Here is a 14,761-nt window from a genome sequence, read left to right on the forward strand (position 1 = left end):
TGCTCTGTAGGTAACCAATTTCATTAGTCTCTTGTTTTTCCTTTCTGTATTTCTTTTTGTCCAAAATGAGCAGAAATATGTACATGTATATTTTCCTTATATATTTCTTACACATAACAGTATACTAGAGATACTCCTTTGCATTTTGCTTTTTTTACTTAATAATGTGTCCTGGATTTATAAATTACTTTATATCTGTTCATAGATATCTTTTTCATGCTCTGTGTGTGTGTGTGTGTGTGTGTGTGTGTGTTTTACAGTTGCATAGTACTCTGCCATATAGATGTACCATATTGTCTATTTTTGGGCATTTGGGTGGCTTCCAATATTTTGCAATTAACAGACAGTGCTGTAATGAATAACCTTATGAGTGAGATTTTGCATTGTTGGAGGTATAGCCTAAGGAACAGTAAATCCTCAGAAATGAGATTGCTAGGTCTAAAGGTAGTTGTCTATGTAGTTTTGTTAGCGACTGCATTTCTACCAGCAGTATATGCATGCTTGCTTCTCCACACCCTCACAAACTGAGTGTCTTATACTTTCTCAGTTTTGCTAATTTATAGATGAGAAGTGGTATCTCATTGTAGTTTTAATTTGTTTGTCTTTCATGAAACTATGGTCTTTTAAAAATTAAAGGTTTTTTTTTTTTTCCCCTTAGACGAAACTGCAAAGGAAATCCGAATTGCTTGGTTGGTATTGGTGAGCATATTTGGTTAGGAGAAATAGATGAAAATAGTTTTCATAACATCGATGATCCCAACTGTGAGAGGAGAAAAAAGGTAAACCATCATTTTTTAAGCGATTGCTATATGCTGTTTTTTGTTTTTGTTTTTGCTTTTGTTTTGGGCCGTGATCAGAAAACTACTGATTTCAGGTAACCTGTGCAGCTTTAAGATAAGCAGTAGAACTTAAGACTCTAAGCCACTTGAATTGGAACACTTCTTAATGATATGCTTTAAAACAGGCAGCTGCGTAATTCAGTAAGCCTTTAAATAATAGTTTTAGTTTGAATGCTGATTCTATGTTTGCTTTAACATTGCATGTTTTATTTCGAAATCTTAACACCTCTTTAAAGGAGATGGTAATTCAAGGGAACAAACTCATGATGATAGCACTTTGCTTTCTAGGGCTTGTATTTTATATATAATTTTGCTTTTTAAAAATATACATTAAATTTTCTAGACATAAATCTTAGCATTCACGAAATATCCAAGTTTGTTATATATACATATTTTAATAAAATAATAATTCTTTGTAAGGTCAGGAATTCCCAACCTTATCTTTGGAAAAAGTTGCAGCCAGTTCCCTCTACCACCCCCAATCTTTAAAATCTCTAGAATATAAAGGAAGTTTTCTGCATAAGTTTTACTTTGTCATTCTGCTGAATGCTGGCAGTTTAGAAATACAGAAAACATAAAACCTATATACGCTTGTTCAAAACCGATCTTTTCTAGAATCCACTGTTCTAATTTTAGATTTAAGTGGCTGGAGAAGACGATATGCTAGAGATGAGCAGTGATGCCGTCCGAAGTCTTTTTCCCTCCTGTGGTCAACCCAAAATGGGGCTTTCATGAAAATTATGCCCCACCTCCAGCCAAGAGAAACTTAAGGTGGCTATACCATGTTGGTTGTGACGGTCTTACACATTTTTAATCTGAAAATTTAAGAATAATGCTTAGAAATTGGTTGTTTAAAGGAAAATGGGTTTTATAATTATGAATTTTGTATTTTTGTAGAACTCATTTGTGGGCCTGACTAACCTTGGAGCCACTTGTTATGTCAACACATTTCTTCAAGTGTGGTTTCTCAACTTGGAGCTTCGGCAGGCACTCTACTTATGTCCAAGCACTTGTAGTGACTACATGCTGGGAGACGGCATCCAAGAAGAAAAAGGTGGGTGGAAAGGGGTGGGGGAGAGCTCTCTTCCTGAACATTTTTTTAAACTTTTTTTTTTTTTTTTTTTGAGTCTTCCTCTGTTTCCCAAGCCAGAGTGAAGTGGCGCCATCTCGGCTCACTGCAACGTCTGCCTCCTGGGCTGAAGCGATTCTCCTGCCTCAGCCTCTCGAGAAGCTGGGATTACAGGCACCCGCCACCACGCCTGGCTAATTTTTGTATTTTTAGTAGAGACAGGGTTTCACTATGTTGGCCAGGCTAGTCTCGAACTCCTGACCTCAAGTGATGTGGCTACAGGTGTGAGCCACTGTGTCTAGCCTAAACTTATTTTATTATTATTATTATTATTATTATTATTTTAAGACAGTTTCACTCTTGTTGCCCAGGCTCTAGTGCAGTGGCACAATCTCGGTTCACCACAACCTCCGCCTCTCAGGTTCAAGCGATTCTCCTGCCTCAGCCTCCCGAGTAGCTGGGATTACAGGCGTGCACCACCACGCCCGGCTAATTTTGTATTTTTAGTAGAGACGGGGTTTCTCCATGCTGGTCAGGCTGGTCTTGAACTCCTGACCTCAGGTGATCCACCCGCCTCGGCTTCCCAGAGTGTTGGGATTACAGGTGTGAGCCACTGTGCCTGGCCTAAACTTATTTTTTTTATAGAGACAGGGTCTTGCTCTTTTGCCCAGGCTGGTCTTGAGCTTCTGGCCTTAAGCAGTCCTCCTGTCTCGGTCTCCAAAAGTGCTGGATTACAGGCATGAACCATGGTGCCAGGCCTTGAATAGCTTTTACCAGCCTGCAAAACCTTTGCACCCCAAGGAGTAATATTTTATCTTTATTTTACAGATGATATATTGACTTGCTGAAAGCCACAATTGGTAGTAAGGATACAAATATTAAGAGTCTGATTAGAAGACAGAAGCTACACAATAATTTGAACAGAAAAGGTTTTTTTTATTGTTTGTTTGTTTTTTGAGACAAGATCTCACTTTTTCGCCCAGGCTGGTGCGAGCACGGCTCACTGTAGCCTCAACCTCCCAGGCTCAAGCAATCCTCCTGCCAGAGCCCCCCCGAGTAGTTGGAACTACAGGCATGCACCACCACCTCTTGCTAATTTTTGTATTTTTTTTGGAGACAGCGTTTTACCATGTTGCCCAGGCTGGTCTCAAACTCCTGGGTTCAATCGATCCACCTTCCTTGGTTTCCCAGAGTGCTGGGATTACAGGCATGAGCCACAGCACCTGGCCTTGAATAGCTTTTACTGGCCTGCAATGCTTTTGCAGGCCAAGGAGTAATATTTTATCTTTATTTTGAAGATGATATATTGACTTGCTGAAAGCCATAGTTGGTAGTAACGAGATAAATATAGTCCAGTTAGAAGACAGAAGCTACAGAATAATTTGAAAAGGGAAAGTTGAGAATTAATAACAGAATTAATTAGAGAAATGAGGAATTGATTAATAAGAGTTAAAGATTAAAGAGGATTTTAAAGAATACAAGGACAGCAGATACAGGGAACAACCTGTATCCCTGGGGCTGAAAGAGAACATCCAACGGATAGTCTGTCACTCCCATGGCCCAGGCTTGAGATCCAGACCTCTTTGGACACTGCTGGGATGCACTGGGTGGCTGAAAAGGTGCTGAGATGCCTCCCTGGGAATCCCTACTGGAAACTGTCCATGAGAAGGTGCTGGGCCCTGGAACCCCCTACAGAGTCACCTGAGAGAGTGTCCGGGAGGCCATTCACAGGGTGGTCATTCGAGAGGAAATGCCTCACTGGAGGCACTGTACTGTGAAGCTATCAGAAGAGGTGCTGGGTAAGCTGCTGACTACTGTTAGGGGCAGGAACCTGGAGCCCTGGAGTAAGCTGACCTGCAGCAGGCTGGTGAGAGAGGCACAACCAAACCCTGCAGTGCCCTTCACTGAGAAGCCTTACCTTCTTGATAACTGGCAAAGGAGAAGTATTTGCAGAGCCCATCTCTCATCACTGAGCAGGCAAAGAAGGGTGGATTTGGAGCTGAGAAGCAATAAGTTAATAACTTAAAGAAGATAAGACTTCTGTCTTCTGGGCTCTCAATATCCATGCTTTCTGCTTCCATTCCCTGCACTAGCTCATTAAAACTTTCAACTCTAAAATTCTAGGGTTTTGTATTCTTCACTTAAGTGTGAATTGCTGTGCTTGAGATCCCAAGTCCACATTAACTGGACTTTAAAAAATCATGACTAGACACTGTAGTCATGATTGCTGTTGTTGCTTTAATACAGGTAGGCTCTTGCCTTTGGGGAGTGTATATGGACAGTCCTGGCTGCCTCATGACTTCCACAAAACATGGTTGCTAATTCTATTTCTTTTTTTTGTTTCCTCCCAGATGGAGTCTCACTCTGTTGCCCAGGCTGGAGTGCAGTGGTACAATCTTGGCTAACTGCAACCTCCGCCTGTTGGGTTCAAGTGATTCTCCTGCCTCAGCCTCCCGAGTAGCTGGGATTACAGGCGTGTACTACCATGCCCTGCTAATTTTTGTATTTTTAGTAGAGACGGGGTTTCGCCATGTTGGCCAGGCTGGTCTGGAACTCCCGACCTTGTGATCCGCCAGCCATGGCCTCCCAAAATGCTGGGATTACAGGCGTGAACCACTGCTTCCAGCCTTGAGCCACTGCGCCAGCCCTGTCTTTTAAAGTTTTTTTTTTTTTTTTTTTTTTAAAGAGTCTCGCTCTGTCATCCAGGCTGGAGTGCAGTGGCATGATCTCTGCTCACCACAACCTCCACCTCCTGGGTTCAAGCTATTCTTGAACCCCAGCCTCCCGAGTAGCAGGGATTACAGGTGCTTGCCACCACACCCAGCTACTTTTTGTATTTTTAGTAGAGACAGGGTTTTACCATGTTGGCCAGGCTGGTCTTGAACTCCTGACCTCAGATTATTCGCCCGCCTCTGCCTCCCAAAGTGCGGGGATTACCAGTGTGAGCCACCGTGCCCAGCCTTGTTTTTTGTTTTTGAGACAGTCTCACTTTGTTGGCGATCTCAGCTCACTGCAGCCTCTTCCTCCCGGGCTCAATAGATGCTCGTGTCTCAGCCTCCCAAGTAGCTGGGATTACACGTGTGCACCACCACACCCGGCTAATATTTGTATTTTTTTTAGTGGAGACGGGGTTTCTCCATGTTGGCCAGGCTTGTCTCAAGCTTCTGATCTCAAGTGATTTGCCTGCTTTGGCCTCCCAAAGTGCTGGGGTTACAGGCATGTGCTCAGCCTATTTCTTTTAAAGTTTTAAAATGATAATAAAGTATTAATCTAGTTTGGATGTAGGGGTGTTTATGTTCTCATGTGAAGAGGAAGTACCATTTTTTGAAAAGAAAAGTAGCACCTTAAAAAGCCCCAAATCTGTATTTTTGTTTTAATAGATTATGAGCCTCAAACAATTTGTGAGCATCTCCAGTACTTGTTTGCCTTGTTGCAAAACAGTAATAGGCGATACATTGATCCATCAGGATTTGTTAAAGCCTTGGGCCTGGACACTGGACAACAGCAGGTAAGAACTGAAATTTTTTTTTTTTTTTTTTTAATATTCAGAGGTACCCAAACATCCTAAGCATGTTTATAAAGGGAGATGAAGTAGAATGCTTTTTAAAAATTAAATTTTTTCTATTTTGAATGAAAACCTTTATTTACTGTCCAATAGTTTACACATTATACTTGATTCCATTTATGGAAATTCATATGGGGGCACAAACTGATTGAACATAGCTGTAGCCCCTGTTTGAAAATGCTAAGTTGAAAGTATAGGTAGTTTCTGGAATGTTGAATGTATTACTATTTGTAGTAGAAGTTGAAAAGCAAGATATGATTTTTCTTTTCATTAACCTAAACTTGTAGGATGCTCAAGAATTTTCAAAGCTCTTTATGTCTCTATTGGAAGATACTTTGTCTAAACAAAAGAATCCAGATGTGCGCAATATTGTTCAACAGCAGTTCTGTGGAGAATATGCCTATGTAACTGTGTAAGTCTGTTTCAACTTTTTCATGGTACTTTTTATTCTAAGACAGTTGCTCATGTGTTAACTATTTTTCAGTGCAGTTCCAGGTTGTAGCTTTAGTGGGTTATCATGGGACCTGAAATATTTATAGTAATACATTTCCATGGGAACATATAAACAAGTGAGTTGGTAATTGCAGTTGCACCCATCCAGGTGTTAGGAACGGTGTCTGGGTGAGCTCTTGCAGTCTGCTCTTGCTTTATGGCTGTGTGGTGTGAGCTAAAGAGTAAGATTGGAACTGGCTAGAATACTAAAAGTAAATGTAAAATGCCTGTTAAAAAATTTTGCATGAGTACAATATACAACATTTGGGTGATGGTTACATTAAAACCTAGACCTCACCACAGTGCGATATATTCATGTAACAAAACTGCACTTCTACCTCTTAACATTTATTTTAAGAAAGTTTCCCAACGAATGTTTAGCTTCACCAGGCACTTTGTTTTTATTTCTTTTTTTTTTTTTTTTTTTTGAGATGGACTCTTGCTCTAGGATGAGTGCAGTGGCGTGATCTTGGCTCACTGCAACCTCCGCCTCCCAGGTTCAAGCGATTCTCCTGCCTCAGCCTCCTGAGTAGCTGAGATTACAGGCACGCGCCACCACATCCGGCTGATTTTTGTATTTTTAGTAGAGATAGGGTTTCACCATGTTGGTCAGGCTGGTCTCGAATTCCTGACCTTGTGATCCACTCGCCTTGGTCTCCCAAAATGCTGGGATTATACTTCATTTTTAGTGTACATAATTTCTGTGAAAGAGAACAAATGAAAGTTATAAATGCTTTTTTCCATCTTTCTAGGATGTAATACAATATAACTTTGTTGCTTTTCACACTCTGATCTGAATTTTGTCGTTCTGTTTTATTATAGTTGCAACCAGTGTGGCAGAGAGTCTAAGCTTTTGTCAAAATTTTATGAGCTGGAGTTAAATATCCAAGGCCACAAACAGTTAACGGATTGTATCTCGGAATTTTTGAAGGTATTCAAATTTTGGTGTATGTATTGTTCCTGCCCATTAACAGTTAAATGCTATTCTGAATGCTATTCTGTTTTGATTTAGTGGCTAGAGCTTTTATTGTGTCAGCTTTTTCTATATAAGAAGCGTCTGTAATGATCCAGAAGACACTTTATGAAGTACCAAAGCAGCCTGTGTCTTAAAAATAATTTTGCTTATTTCAAGTTATTTTATATGTAAAGTTATGTATGTGTGAGAAGATATTATTCTGTGATTGTGGGTAGTGGGGTATTGAAAGAACTCTATGCTGAGTTATCATAAAGGTAATTTACCTTGTTGTCTAATGAAAACTAGAATGTGCTAAATACGAAACTTTTTTACATTGATATGGTCATTCTGCTTTCTGTATATTTAGATTCATGTGGAGATAATTCAGTGATTCCTTTCTGTTCTGAGTGGAAAACTGCTAAGAGGAACCCTTTGTTGTCAAGCATGAATGTATACATAGCATAATAGACAAGCTTATTATCTAGCTAGCTAGCTAGCTGTCTTCAGATATTTTTTGTGCCTTCTTACTTCCTCAGCTTATCCATGGGCATGCCTGAAGTAGTCATTGAATTCATTTCGCTGAATTTTTTTTTTTTTTTTGAGATGGAGTTTCCCTCTTGTTGCCCAGGCTGGAATGCAATGGCACAATCTTGGCTCATTGCAACCTCCGCCTCCCGGATTCAAGTGATTCTCCTGCCTCAGCCTCCTGAGTAGCTGGGATTATAGGCGCGGGCCACCATAACCTGGCTAATTTTTTTTTTTGTACTTTTAGTAGAAACAGGGTTTTACCATGTCGGTCAGGCTGGTCTCAAACTCCCAACCTCAGGTGATCCGCCTGCCTTGGCCTCCCAAAGTGCTGGGATTACACACGTGAACCACCGCGCCTGGCCAGTGAATATTTGTTGAGTGCTTACTGTGTCAGGCAGTGTTTCAGCTGTTGGGGATTAGCCTTTATGGAGCCTACAAAGTATTGGTGTAGGCACAAGGGAGGGACAGTAAAATAAAGTGAGAATATATAGTTTGTCAACTATAATAAGGGCTGTGGAGAAGAAGAAAGCAGGGAATGTGGCGCTGGGCAATGTGCTGGGGAGTAGGCTGGAGTCGGTGGAGTTTGAAATAAAGTGATTGAAGGTGAAGGGGTGAGCCCTGTTAGAAACAAGGAGAAGAGTGTTCTGGGTAGATGAAATAGCAAGTGCAGAGCCCAAAATGAGAATGTGTCTTGCCTGGTGGATTGAGGAACAGCCTGGGTGGGGGGCGGTTAGTGTGGCCGAAGTGAGTAAATGATAGAAGATAAAGTCGTGGAGGTGACACAAGGGCCATATCAGAGAGGGCCTAGTAAACCTTTGTCAGAAGTTTGACTTTTACTCTGTGTGAGGTTGAGATGGCATCAGGGTCATATGCGTAGGAGTGGTACAGTCTGTTTTAAGGGATAACTGTGGGTGCTGAGAATAGGCTGAAGATGGATTGAGGGCAGATGGGAGTGCATGGTGGCTTGGACCACGGGGTAACTGAAGAGGTGATAAGGACCATTTGGCTTTTAGATATATTTTCTAAGAGCAGATAAAATTTGCAGGCCAGGGCCAGATGTGGTGGCTCATGTCTATAATCCCAGCACTTTATGAGACTGAGACAGTAGGATCATTTGAGAACAGTAGTTTGAAACCAGCCTAGGCAACATAGTGATAGATTGTCTTTGCAAAAAATAAAAAAATTAACCAGGCTTGGTGTTGAACAGCCATAATCCCAGCTACTCAGGAGGCTGAGGCTGGAGAATTGCCTGAGCTCAGGAGTTTGAGGCTGTAGTTAGCTATGATTGGACCACTGCACCCCAGCCTTGGTGACAGAGCAAGACCCTGTCTGTAAAAATAAAATAATGAAAAAAAAATTTTTTTTTAATTTGCAGACTGGATGTGAAGAGTAAGAGTAAGAGGGGAGTCAAGGATTACTAAGGTTTTTGGCCTGATTCCAACTGAAAGAATGGAGTTGCTCTAACTGAGATAGGGAGGACCTGGGAGGAGCAGGGTTGAGAGGAATTAGGAGTTTGGCTTTGAGCATGTTACGTTTGGGAGGTATAGTTCCAGGAAGAAGTCGTGGCTGGATAAAATCCCCAAGGGAGTGGGAGAGAGACAAGGACTGAGGCCTGGGACATTCAAATGTTAGGGATCAGGGAGGTAGGAGCAGCTGGCACAGGAGTCTCTGGAGGAATGCCAGTGAATTAGGAGGAAAGTCAGTGAGTGTGGTATCCTGGAAGCCAAGTGAAGAGATGATGGTACCAGTATTGCATTACTTACAATATGGTAAGTACAATATGGTACAAAAGCTTGAGCTCAGGAGTTTGAGTCTTCAGTTAGCTATGATTGGCTGCAATTAGCTTTATAGAAATATAAAGGCAAATTTTAAAAAGAAACCACTATCAGCTAAAATGTTTGATTTTTCTACACGTCTCTTTTTAGCTTTGTCTCATGAATATGTTTCAGTAATTTTAAACAAATATGTATATAATTTTGTATTCTGGTGCCCATATATCGTTTTTACACTACCCTCCCCCCTCCTGTTTTTTTCTTCATTTTTTTGAGACAGAGTCTCGCTTTGTTTCCAGGCTGGAGTGCAGAGGTGTGATCTCAGCTTACTGCAAGCTCCACCTCCCGGGTTCAAGTGATTCTTGTGTCTCAGCCTCCCGAGTAGTTGGGACCACAGGTGTGTACCACCATGCCTGGCTAATTTTTGTATTTTTAGTAGAGAGGGGGTTTCACCAGGGCAGCCAGGCTGGTCTCGAATTCCTGGCCTCAAGTGATCCACCCACCTCGGCCTCCCAAAGTGTTGGGATTACAGGCATGAGCCATGTTGCCCAGCCTTTTTGCTGTCTTTAAATGAATGTTGCATCAAAATACATGTGACATTTCTTTTTAAAACTTACTTTAGAATTCCCAGAAGTGGGATTACCAGGACAAAGAACCTAAAACAAGTATTTTTAATATCATACATTTGGGAAATAGGCACATCAGTTTTAAATATCAGTGAATTCAAATTGATAATGTCACTGCTGAACAGTTCCCATTACTTTTGTGTGTCCATTATTTATAGTAGCTGTTTTTAAGTAGCTTAAGTGAGAGCTATTAACTGAAATGAAATTATACTTTACATCAAGAGTTTTATCACTTGTTTTAAACGCATCTTCTTTTTAAAATTAATATGTCTTATTCTTGATCAGGAAGAAAAATTAGAAGGAGACAATCGCTATTTTTGCGAGAACTGTCAAAGCAAACAGAATGCAACAAGAAAGATTCGACTTCTTAGCCTTCCTTGCACTCTGAACTTGCAGCTAATGCGTTTTGTCTTTGACAGGTAAATGTGTGCAAATATTAGTGTTTGTTGTTCATTGTGGTCTACTATGTACAGACTTTACCATAGATGAGATGATAAAATGATTGTAGTTTGAAACTCTAGATTTGAGGATGAAAGTTTATAGATGGAGGCTGTCATTTTGAAATGTCGATATTTCATGATTTTATCATAAAAAATTTTAAAGAAGCCAACCATATATAAATGAAAACTAGAAAAGTAAAAAATCCTTACTTTTTTTATTCTAAGAAAGTATTAAAAACTGCAAGGGCCGGGTGCGGTGGCTCACGCCTGTAATCCCAGCACTTTGGGAGGCTGAGGCAGGTGGATCACCTGAGGTCAGGAGTTCGAGATCAGCCGGGCCAACATGGTGAAACCCCGTCTCTACTAAAAATACAAAAATTAGCCGGGCGTGGTGGCAGGCGCCTGTAATCCCAGCTACTGGGGAGGCTGAGGCAGGAGAATCACTTGAACCCAGGAGGCGGAGGTTGCAGTCAGCCGAGATTGCACCATTGTACTCCAGCCTGGGCAACAAGAGTGAAACTCTGTCTTGGAAAAAAAAAAAAAGAAAGAAAAACTGCAAGTAATTGAATTACCCTGACCTTCTGTATTATCCGATATTTTAAATAGAATAAATTTTGTACTCATTACACCCCCGCCATGGGAATGTATTTTTCATTTTATAATTAAAATCAAGGCAATGTTTGCACATGTGCATGTCTTCTGTAAAGCAGGATAATCTGTTTTGTGATTAAGTTGAAACTTCTGGAAAATAAGCTGTGTTTGGAATCAGCACTTTGCATTCACATTTTTTAACCTCATATTTGTCCAGCTATAAAACAATATTCTGTTTACTTCTAATTGTACATGTTTTGGAGGAAGATTGTGAAGTGAAAGCTAGCTACTGTTGAGTTTATTAAAATAGCTAATAGAGCTTATATATTGTATTATGATTGTTTTAAATGTAAATATAATCAGCTTTCCTCTTGGTTAGGCAAACTGGACATAAGAAAAAGCTGAATACCTACATTGGCTTCTCGGAAATTTTGGATATGGAGCCTTATGTGGAACATAAAGGTAATATTTTTACTGAGGAGTAAACATTATAATGCTCAGAGACTCTAACTTGTGATCGGCTTGTGATTAATATAGAATAGCAGTCAATTGCCAATTTTTGTTTGCTAATCTCTCTCTGGGAACCTCTGTCTGGGAACAAAGAGTTTTTTAGGAGAGCCAAGATGTTAATTCCATTTTGTGTGAGTAAGCACATAGCAAAGATGAGGTGGTTCATCGATATGTACAGAATTAAGGGTATAAAAATAATTTGTAAAAAATGAAAAAGGTATTTTACTGTTTCAGAACCCGCACTTGCCACCTTAGTTTCAATACTATTATTTATCATTTCTCAAAACTAACAGTCTCCAAGCTGCCTCTATTCACTTTTTTAAAAACGTTGTCCCAGAAACATTAAGTGGCATAATTCCAGTATTTATGCTTTCATTTTTCATATCTGCAACTACTGATATGCCCTAGGATGCTATCATTGTTTTAACAAGAAATAAGTACTGCTTTTTTCTTTTGGTAGTCTTCATCCTACCAAACAGGTTGAGTCTTACTAGAGAAAGGACTGTTTTACTTCCCTTTAAGGTTGATTGTAGTACTTATAAAATATTATGTATGTATGTATGTATTTTTGAGACGGAGTCTTGCTCTGTTGCCTAGGCTGGAGTGCAGTGACACGATCTCAGCTCACTGCAACCTCAGCCTCCCTTGTAGCTGGGAGGCTACAAGGGAGCCCAGCTAATTTTTGCACTTTAGGGTTTTGCCGTGTTGGCCAAGCTGGTCTCAAACTCCTGGCCCCAAGTGGGACACCTGCCTTGACCTCCCTAAGTGCTGGGATTACAGGCGTGAGCCACTGCCCCCAACCTGAAATTTTTAATGTAGAAATTATTTTATAAACTCTATCTCTTTCCAAAAAAATAAAAAATTTCTAGAGGCAGCTTACAATGGAAGCAAGCTGTAAAAACCTTTAAGAGACATTTCTGGAGGCAGCTTACAATGGAAGCAAGCTGTAAAAACCTTTAAGAGACATGATTGGGAAAGTTGGGGAGGAATGTGCTAAATAAATATGTAAGCTTTCAAATGTATGATACTCTTCAGTACTGTACTTTAAAATTTGTACCTCTGTGGAACAAGGAAACTGTTTTCAACTTCAGTTTTGGACTTCAATGTTAGATTATTAAATTTTGTTGAATAAATAAACTTAGCTATAGTTCACTTTATGTAGTAGTTTGCTTCCTGCCTCCTTTGTTCGGGCAATTGAAATTGAGGAAAATCTAATGGGTTAGTGGCTTCCCAGTCCAGAAACTTAGGAGATGTGAAATGAGCACTTTGCTTGACTTGACTGGATGAGTTTGAATTGTTACTATTACTACTAAGTTTATTATGTATTTGCCTAGTTTATGCTATAAAGAAAATATTTATCAAAAGGACGTGTTAGATCAAAACCTGTAGAAATACTTAATTTTGGTATGTTGGTTTACTAAATATAGTGTTTTTTATTTTTTATTAATTTGTTTTTGAGACAGGGTCTGGCTCTGTCGCCCAGGCTAAATTGCATTGATGTGATCACGGCTCATCACGGACTCAGCCTCCTGGGCTCAAGCTGGAACTACAGGCATATTCCACCAGGCCCAGCTAATTTTTAGTTATTTTTTTTTAGAGACGGGGTCTTGAACTCCTGGGCTCTAGTGATCCTCCTACTTCAGCCTCCCGAAAGTGCTGGGATTACTGGCATGAGCCACCATGTTTGTCTCCTTAATTTTTAAATAAATAAATAAATATTATCTACTCATTTTAGAATTGTTAGGACTGGTAAAAGCAATCTAGTGGTTTATAGTTATAGGCTTGTCTTTTACACACTGTCGTAATGCTTGCTGTACCTTATATAGGTAGAAGACTAAAAACAATTAACTTTTGTTAATTGCATAGGATTTATTCTAGATAATTTGGGAAATTCAGAAAGCATAAAGAAAAGAAATACAAACCATGTGTAATTTTGTCATCCAGATAATTAGTATTTATATTTTCCCGTACCCACACATAACCACACAAATCTGTACACACATATCCATGCAAAGCTCAAAAGATGGATCTAAAACAAGATCTATTGTTAAAAGGAGAATCCACCTGTTTCTTTAAATGGTGAGCCTGCAGATATGCAGACATCTTTAGAATGAGGGATCCTCATTTTTGAACATTAGCCCCTGACTCTCAAACTCAAGTCTTGCCATATTCCTTGGGGACTTTAAAGCTTAGCTTTTTTTGTTTGTTTGTTTGTTTGTTTTTTAGAGATAGAGTTTCATTCTGTTGCCCAGGCTGGAGTGCAGTGGCATGATCTCGGCTCACTGCACCCTCCATCTCCTGGGTTCAAGCAATTCTCCTGCCTCAGCTTTCCGAGTAGCTGGGATTACAGGCGCCTGCCACCATGCCTGGCTAATTTTTTGTATTTTTGGTAGAGACGGGGTTTCACTGTGTTGACCAGGCTGGTCTTGAACTCCTGACCTCAAGTGATCTGCCCGCCTTGTCCTCCCAAAGTGCTGGAATTACAGGCGTGACCCACCGCACCTGGCCTAAAAACTATGTTAATTCTGAAGTTTTTTTCTTTTTCTGTTTTTTTTTTTTTTGAGACAGAGTTTTGCGTCGCCCAGGCTGGAGTGCAGTGGTGCGATCTCGACTCACTGCAGCCTCCACCTCCTGGGTTCAAGCAATTCTCTCTGCCTCAGTCTCTCGAGTAGCTGGGACTACAGACGCATGCCATCGTACCTGGCTAATTTTTGTATCTTTAGTAGAGATGGGATTTCGCCATATTGGCCAGGCTGGTCTCAAGAACTCCCAACCTCAGGTGATCTGCCCACCTCGGCCTCCCAAAGTGGTGGGATTACAGGTGTGAGCCACCACGCCTGGCCTTAATTTTAAAATTGATTAGTTCAATGAATTGATGAATATAAATCCAGGTTATCTGCAAGAATGGTAATGTCAACATTTTTAATGCTGTCTATTGGTAATAAAGTTACAGCTACTGCTGATACCTGTGGATTATTGTCTTCATTAATGATATAGGGAATACTATTAAGATTCCTTTGTAGACGCTCCTTCCAGCTGACCCAGTAGCAACTTCTTTTTTTTAGTGATCTTGCCTTCCACTCTCGCTCAGCCCTTACTCAGTGCCTTACCTTGCCTTGTCCTTCTATAGTTGAAGTTTCATGTATCTCAGCATATTTTAGTTTTTTCTTTTTAAATTTTGAAATATATCATATTCCTAAAAGTTCAAAACACAAAAATGCATGGCTTAGTGAATTATGAATTATGTGTACTCCCCAGATCAAGAAAGAAAAATATTTCTGGTACCCCGGAAGCCTCCTTTTGTGCCCCTCCCAGTTGCACAGTTAAAACCACCTTCCTCCCCTTAAGTGTAACCACTTATCTGACTTTCATGT

The 14,761-nt window shown here is 40.3% G+C and overlaps 1 protein-coding gene across 13 annotated transcripts in view; it reads left to right on the forward strand.

Moving 5' to 3' along the window:
- The window catches only part of USP48 (ubiquitin specific peptidase 48), a 107,581-nt gene that overhangs the window by 25,173 nt on the left and 67,647 nt on the right, over positions 1 to 14,761 (forward strand). For 11 of the 13 annotated variants that reach the window (XR_010147764.1, XR_010147765.1, XM_009450256.5 and 8 more), the window contains exons 2-8: positions 659 to 779; positions 1,737 to 1,893; positions 5,289 to 5,416; positions 5,761 to 5,885; positions 6,788 to 6,896; positions 10,132 to 10,265; positions 11,257 to 11,339. Coding sequence is in view for 11 of the 13 variants with exons in the window: in XM_009450256.5 (XP_009448531.1) it covers positions 659 to 779; positions 1,737 to 1,893; positions 5,289 to 5,416; positions 5,761 to 5,885; positions 6,788 to 6,896; positions 10,132 to 10,265; positions 11,257 to 11,339 (857 nt within the window). In the remaining 2 variants the exon portion in view is untranslated. Of the gene's footprint in view, positions 1 to 658; positions 780 to 1,475; positions 1,611 to 1,736; positions 1,894 to 5,288; positions 5,417 to 5,760; positions 5,886 to 6,787; positions 6,897 to 10,131; positions 10,266 to 11,256; positions 11,340 to 14,761 lie in introns of all 13 variants that reach the window. The other 2 variants (XM_063784922.1, XM_063784923.1) reach the window with 1 other exon arrangement.

Source organism: Pan troglodytes, chromosome 1 (genome assembly GCF_028858775.2).
Source record: "Pan troglodytes isolate AG18354 chromosome 1, NHGRI_mPanTro3-v2.0_pri, whole genome shotgun sequence".
In the NCBI taxonomy this organism is placed as follows: domain Eukaryota; kingdom Metazoa; phylum Chordata; class Mammalia; order Primates; family Hominidae; genus Pan; species Pan troglodytes.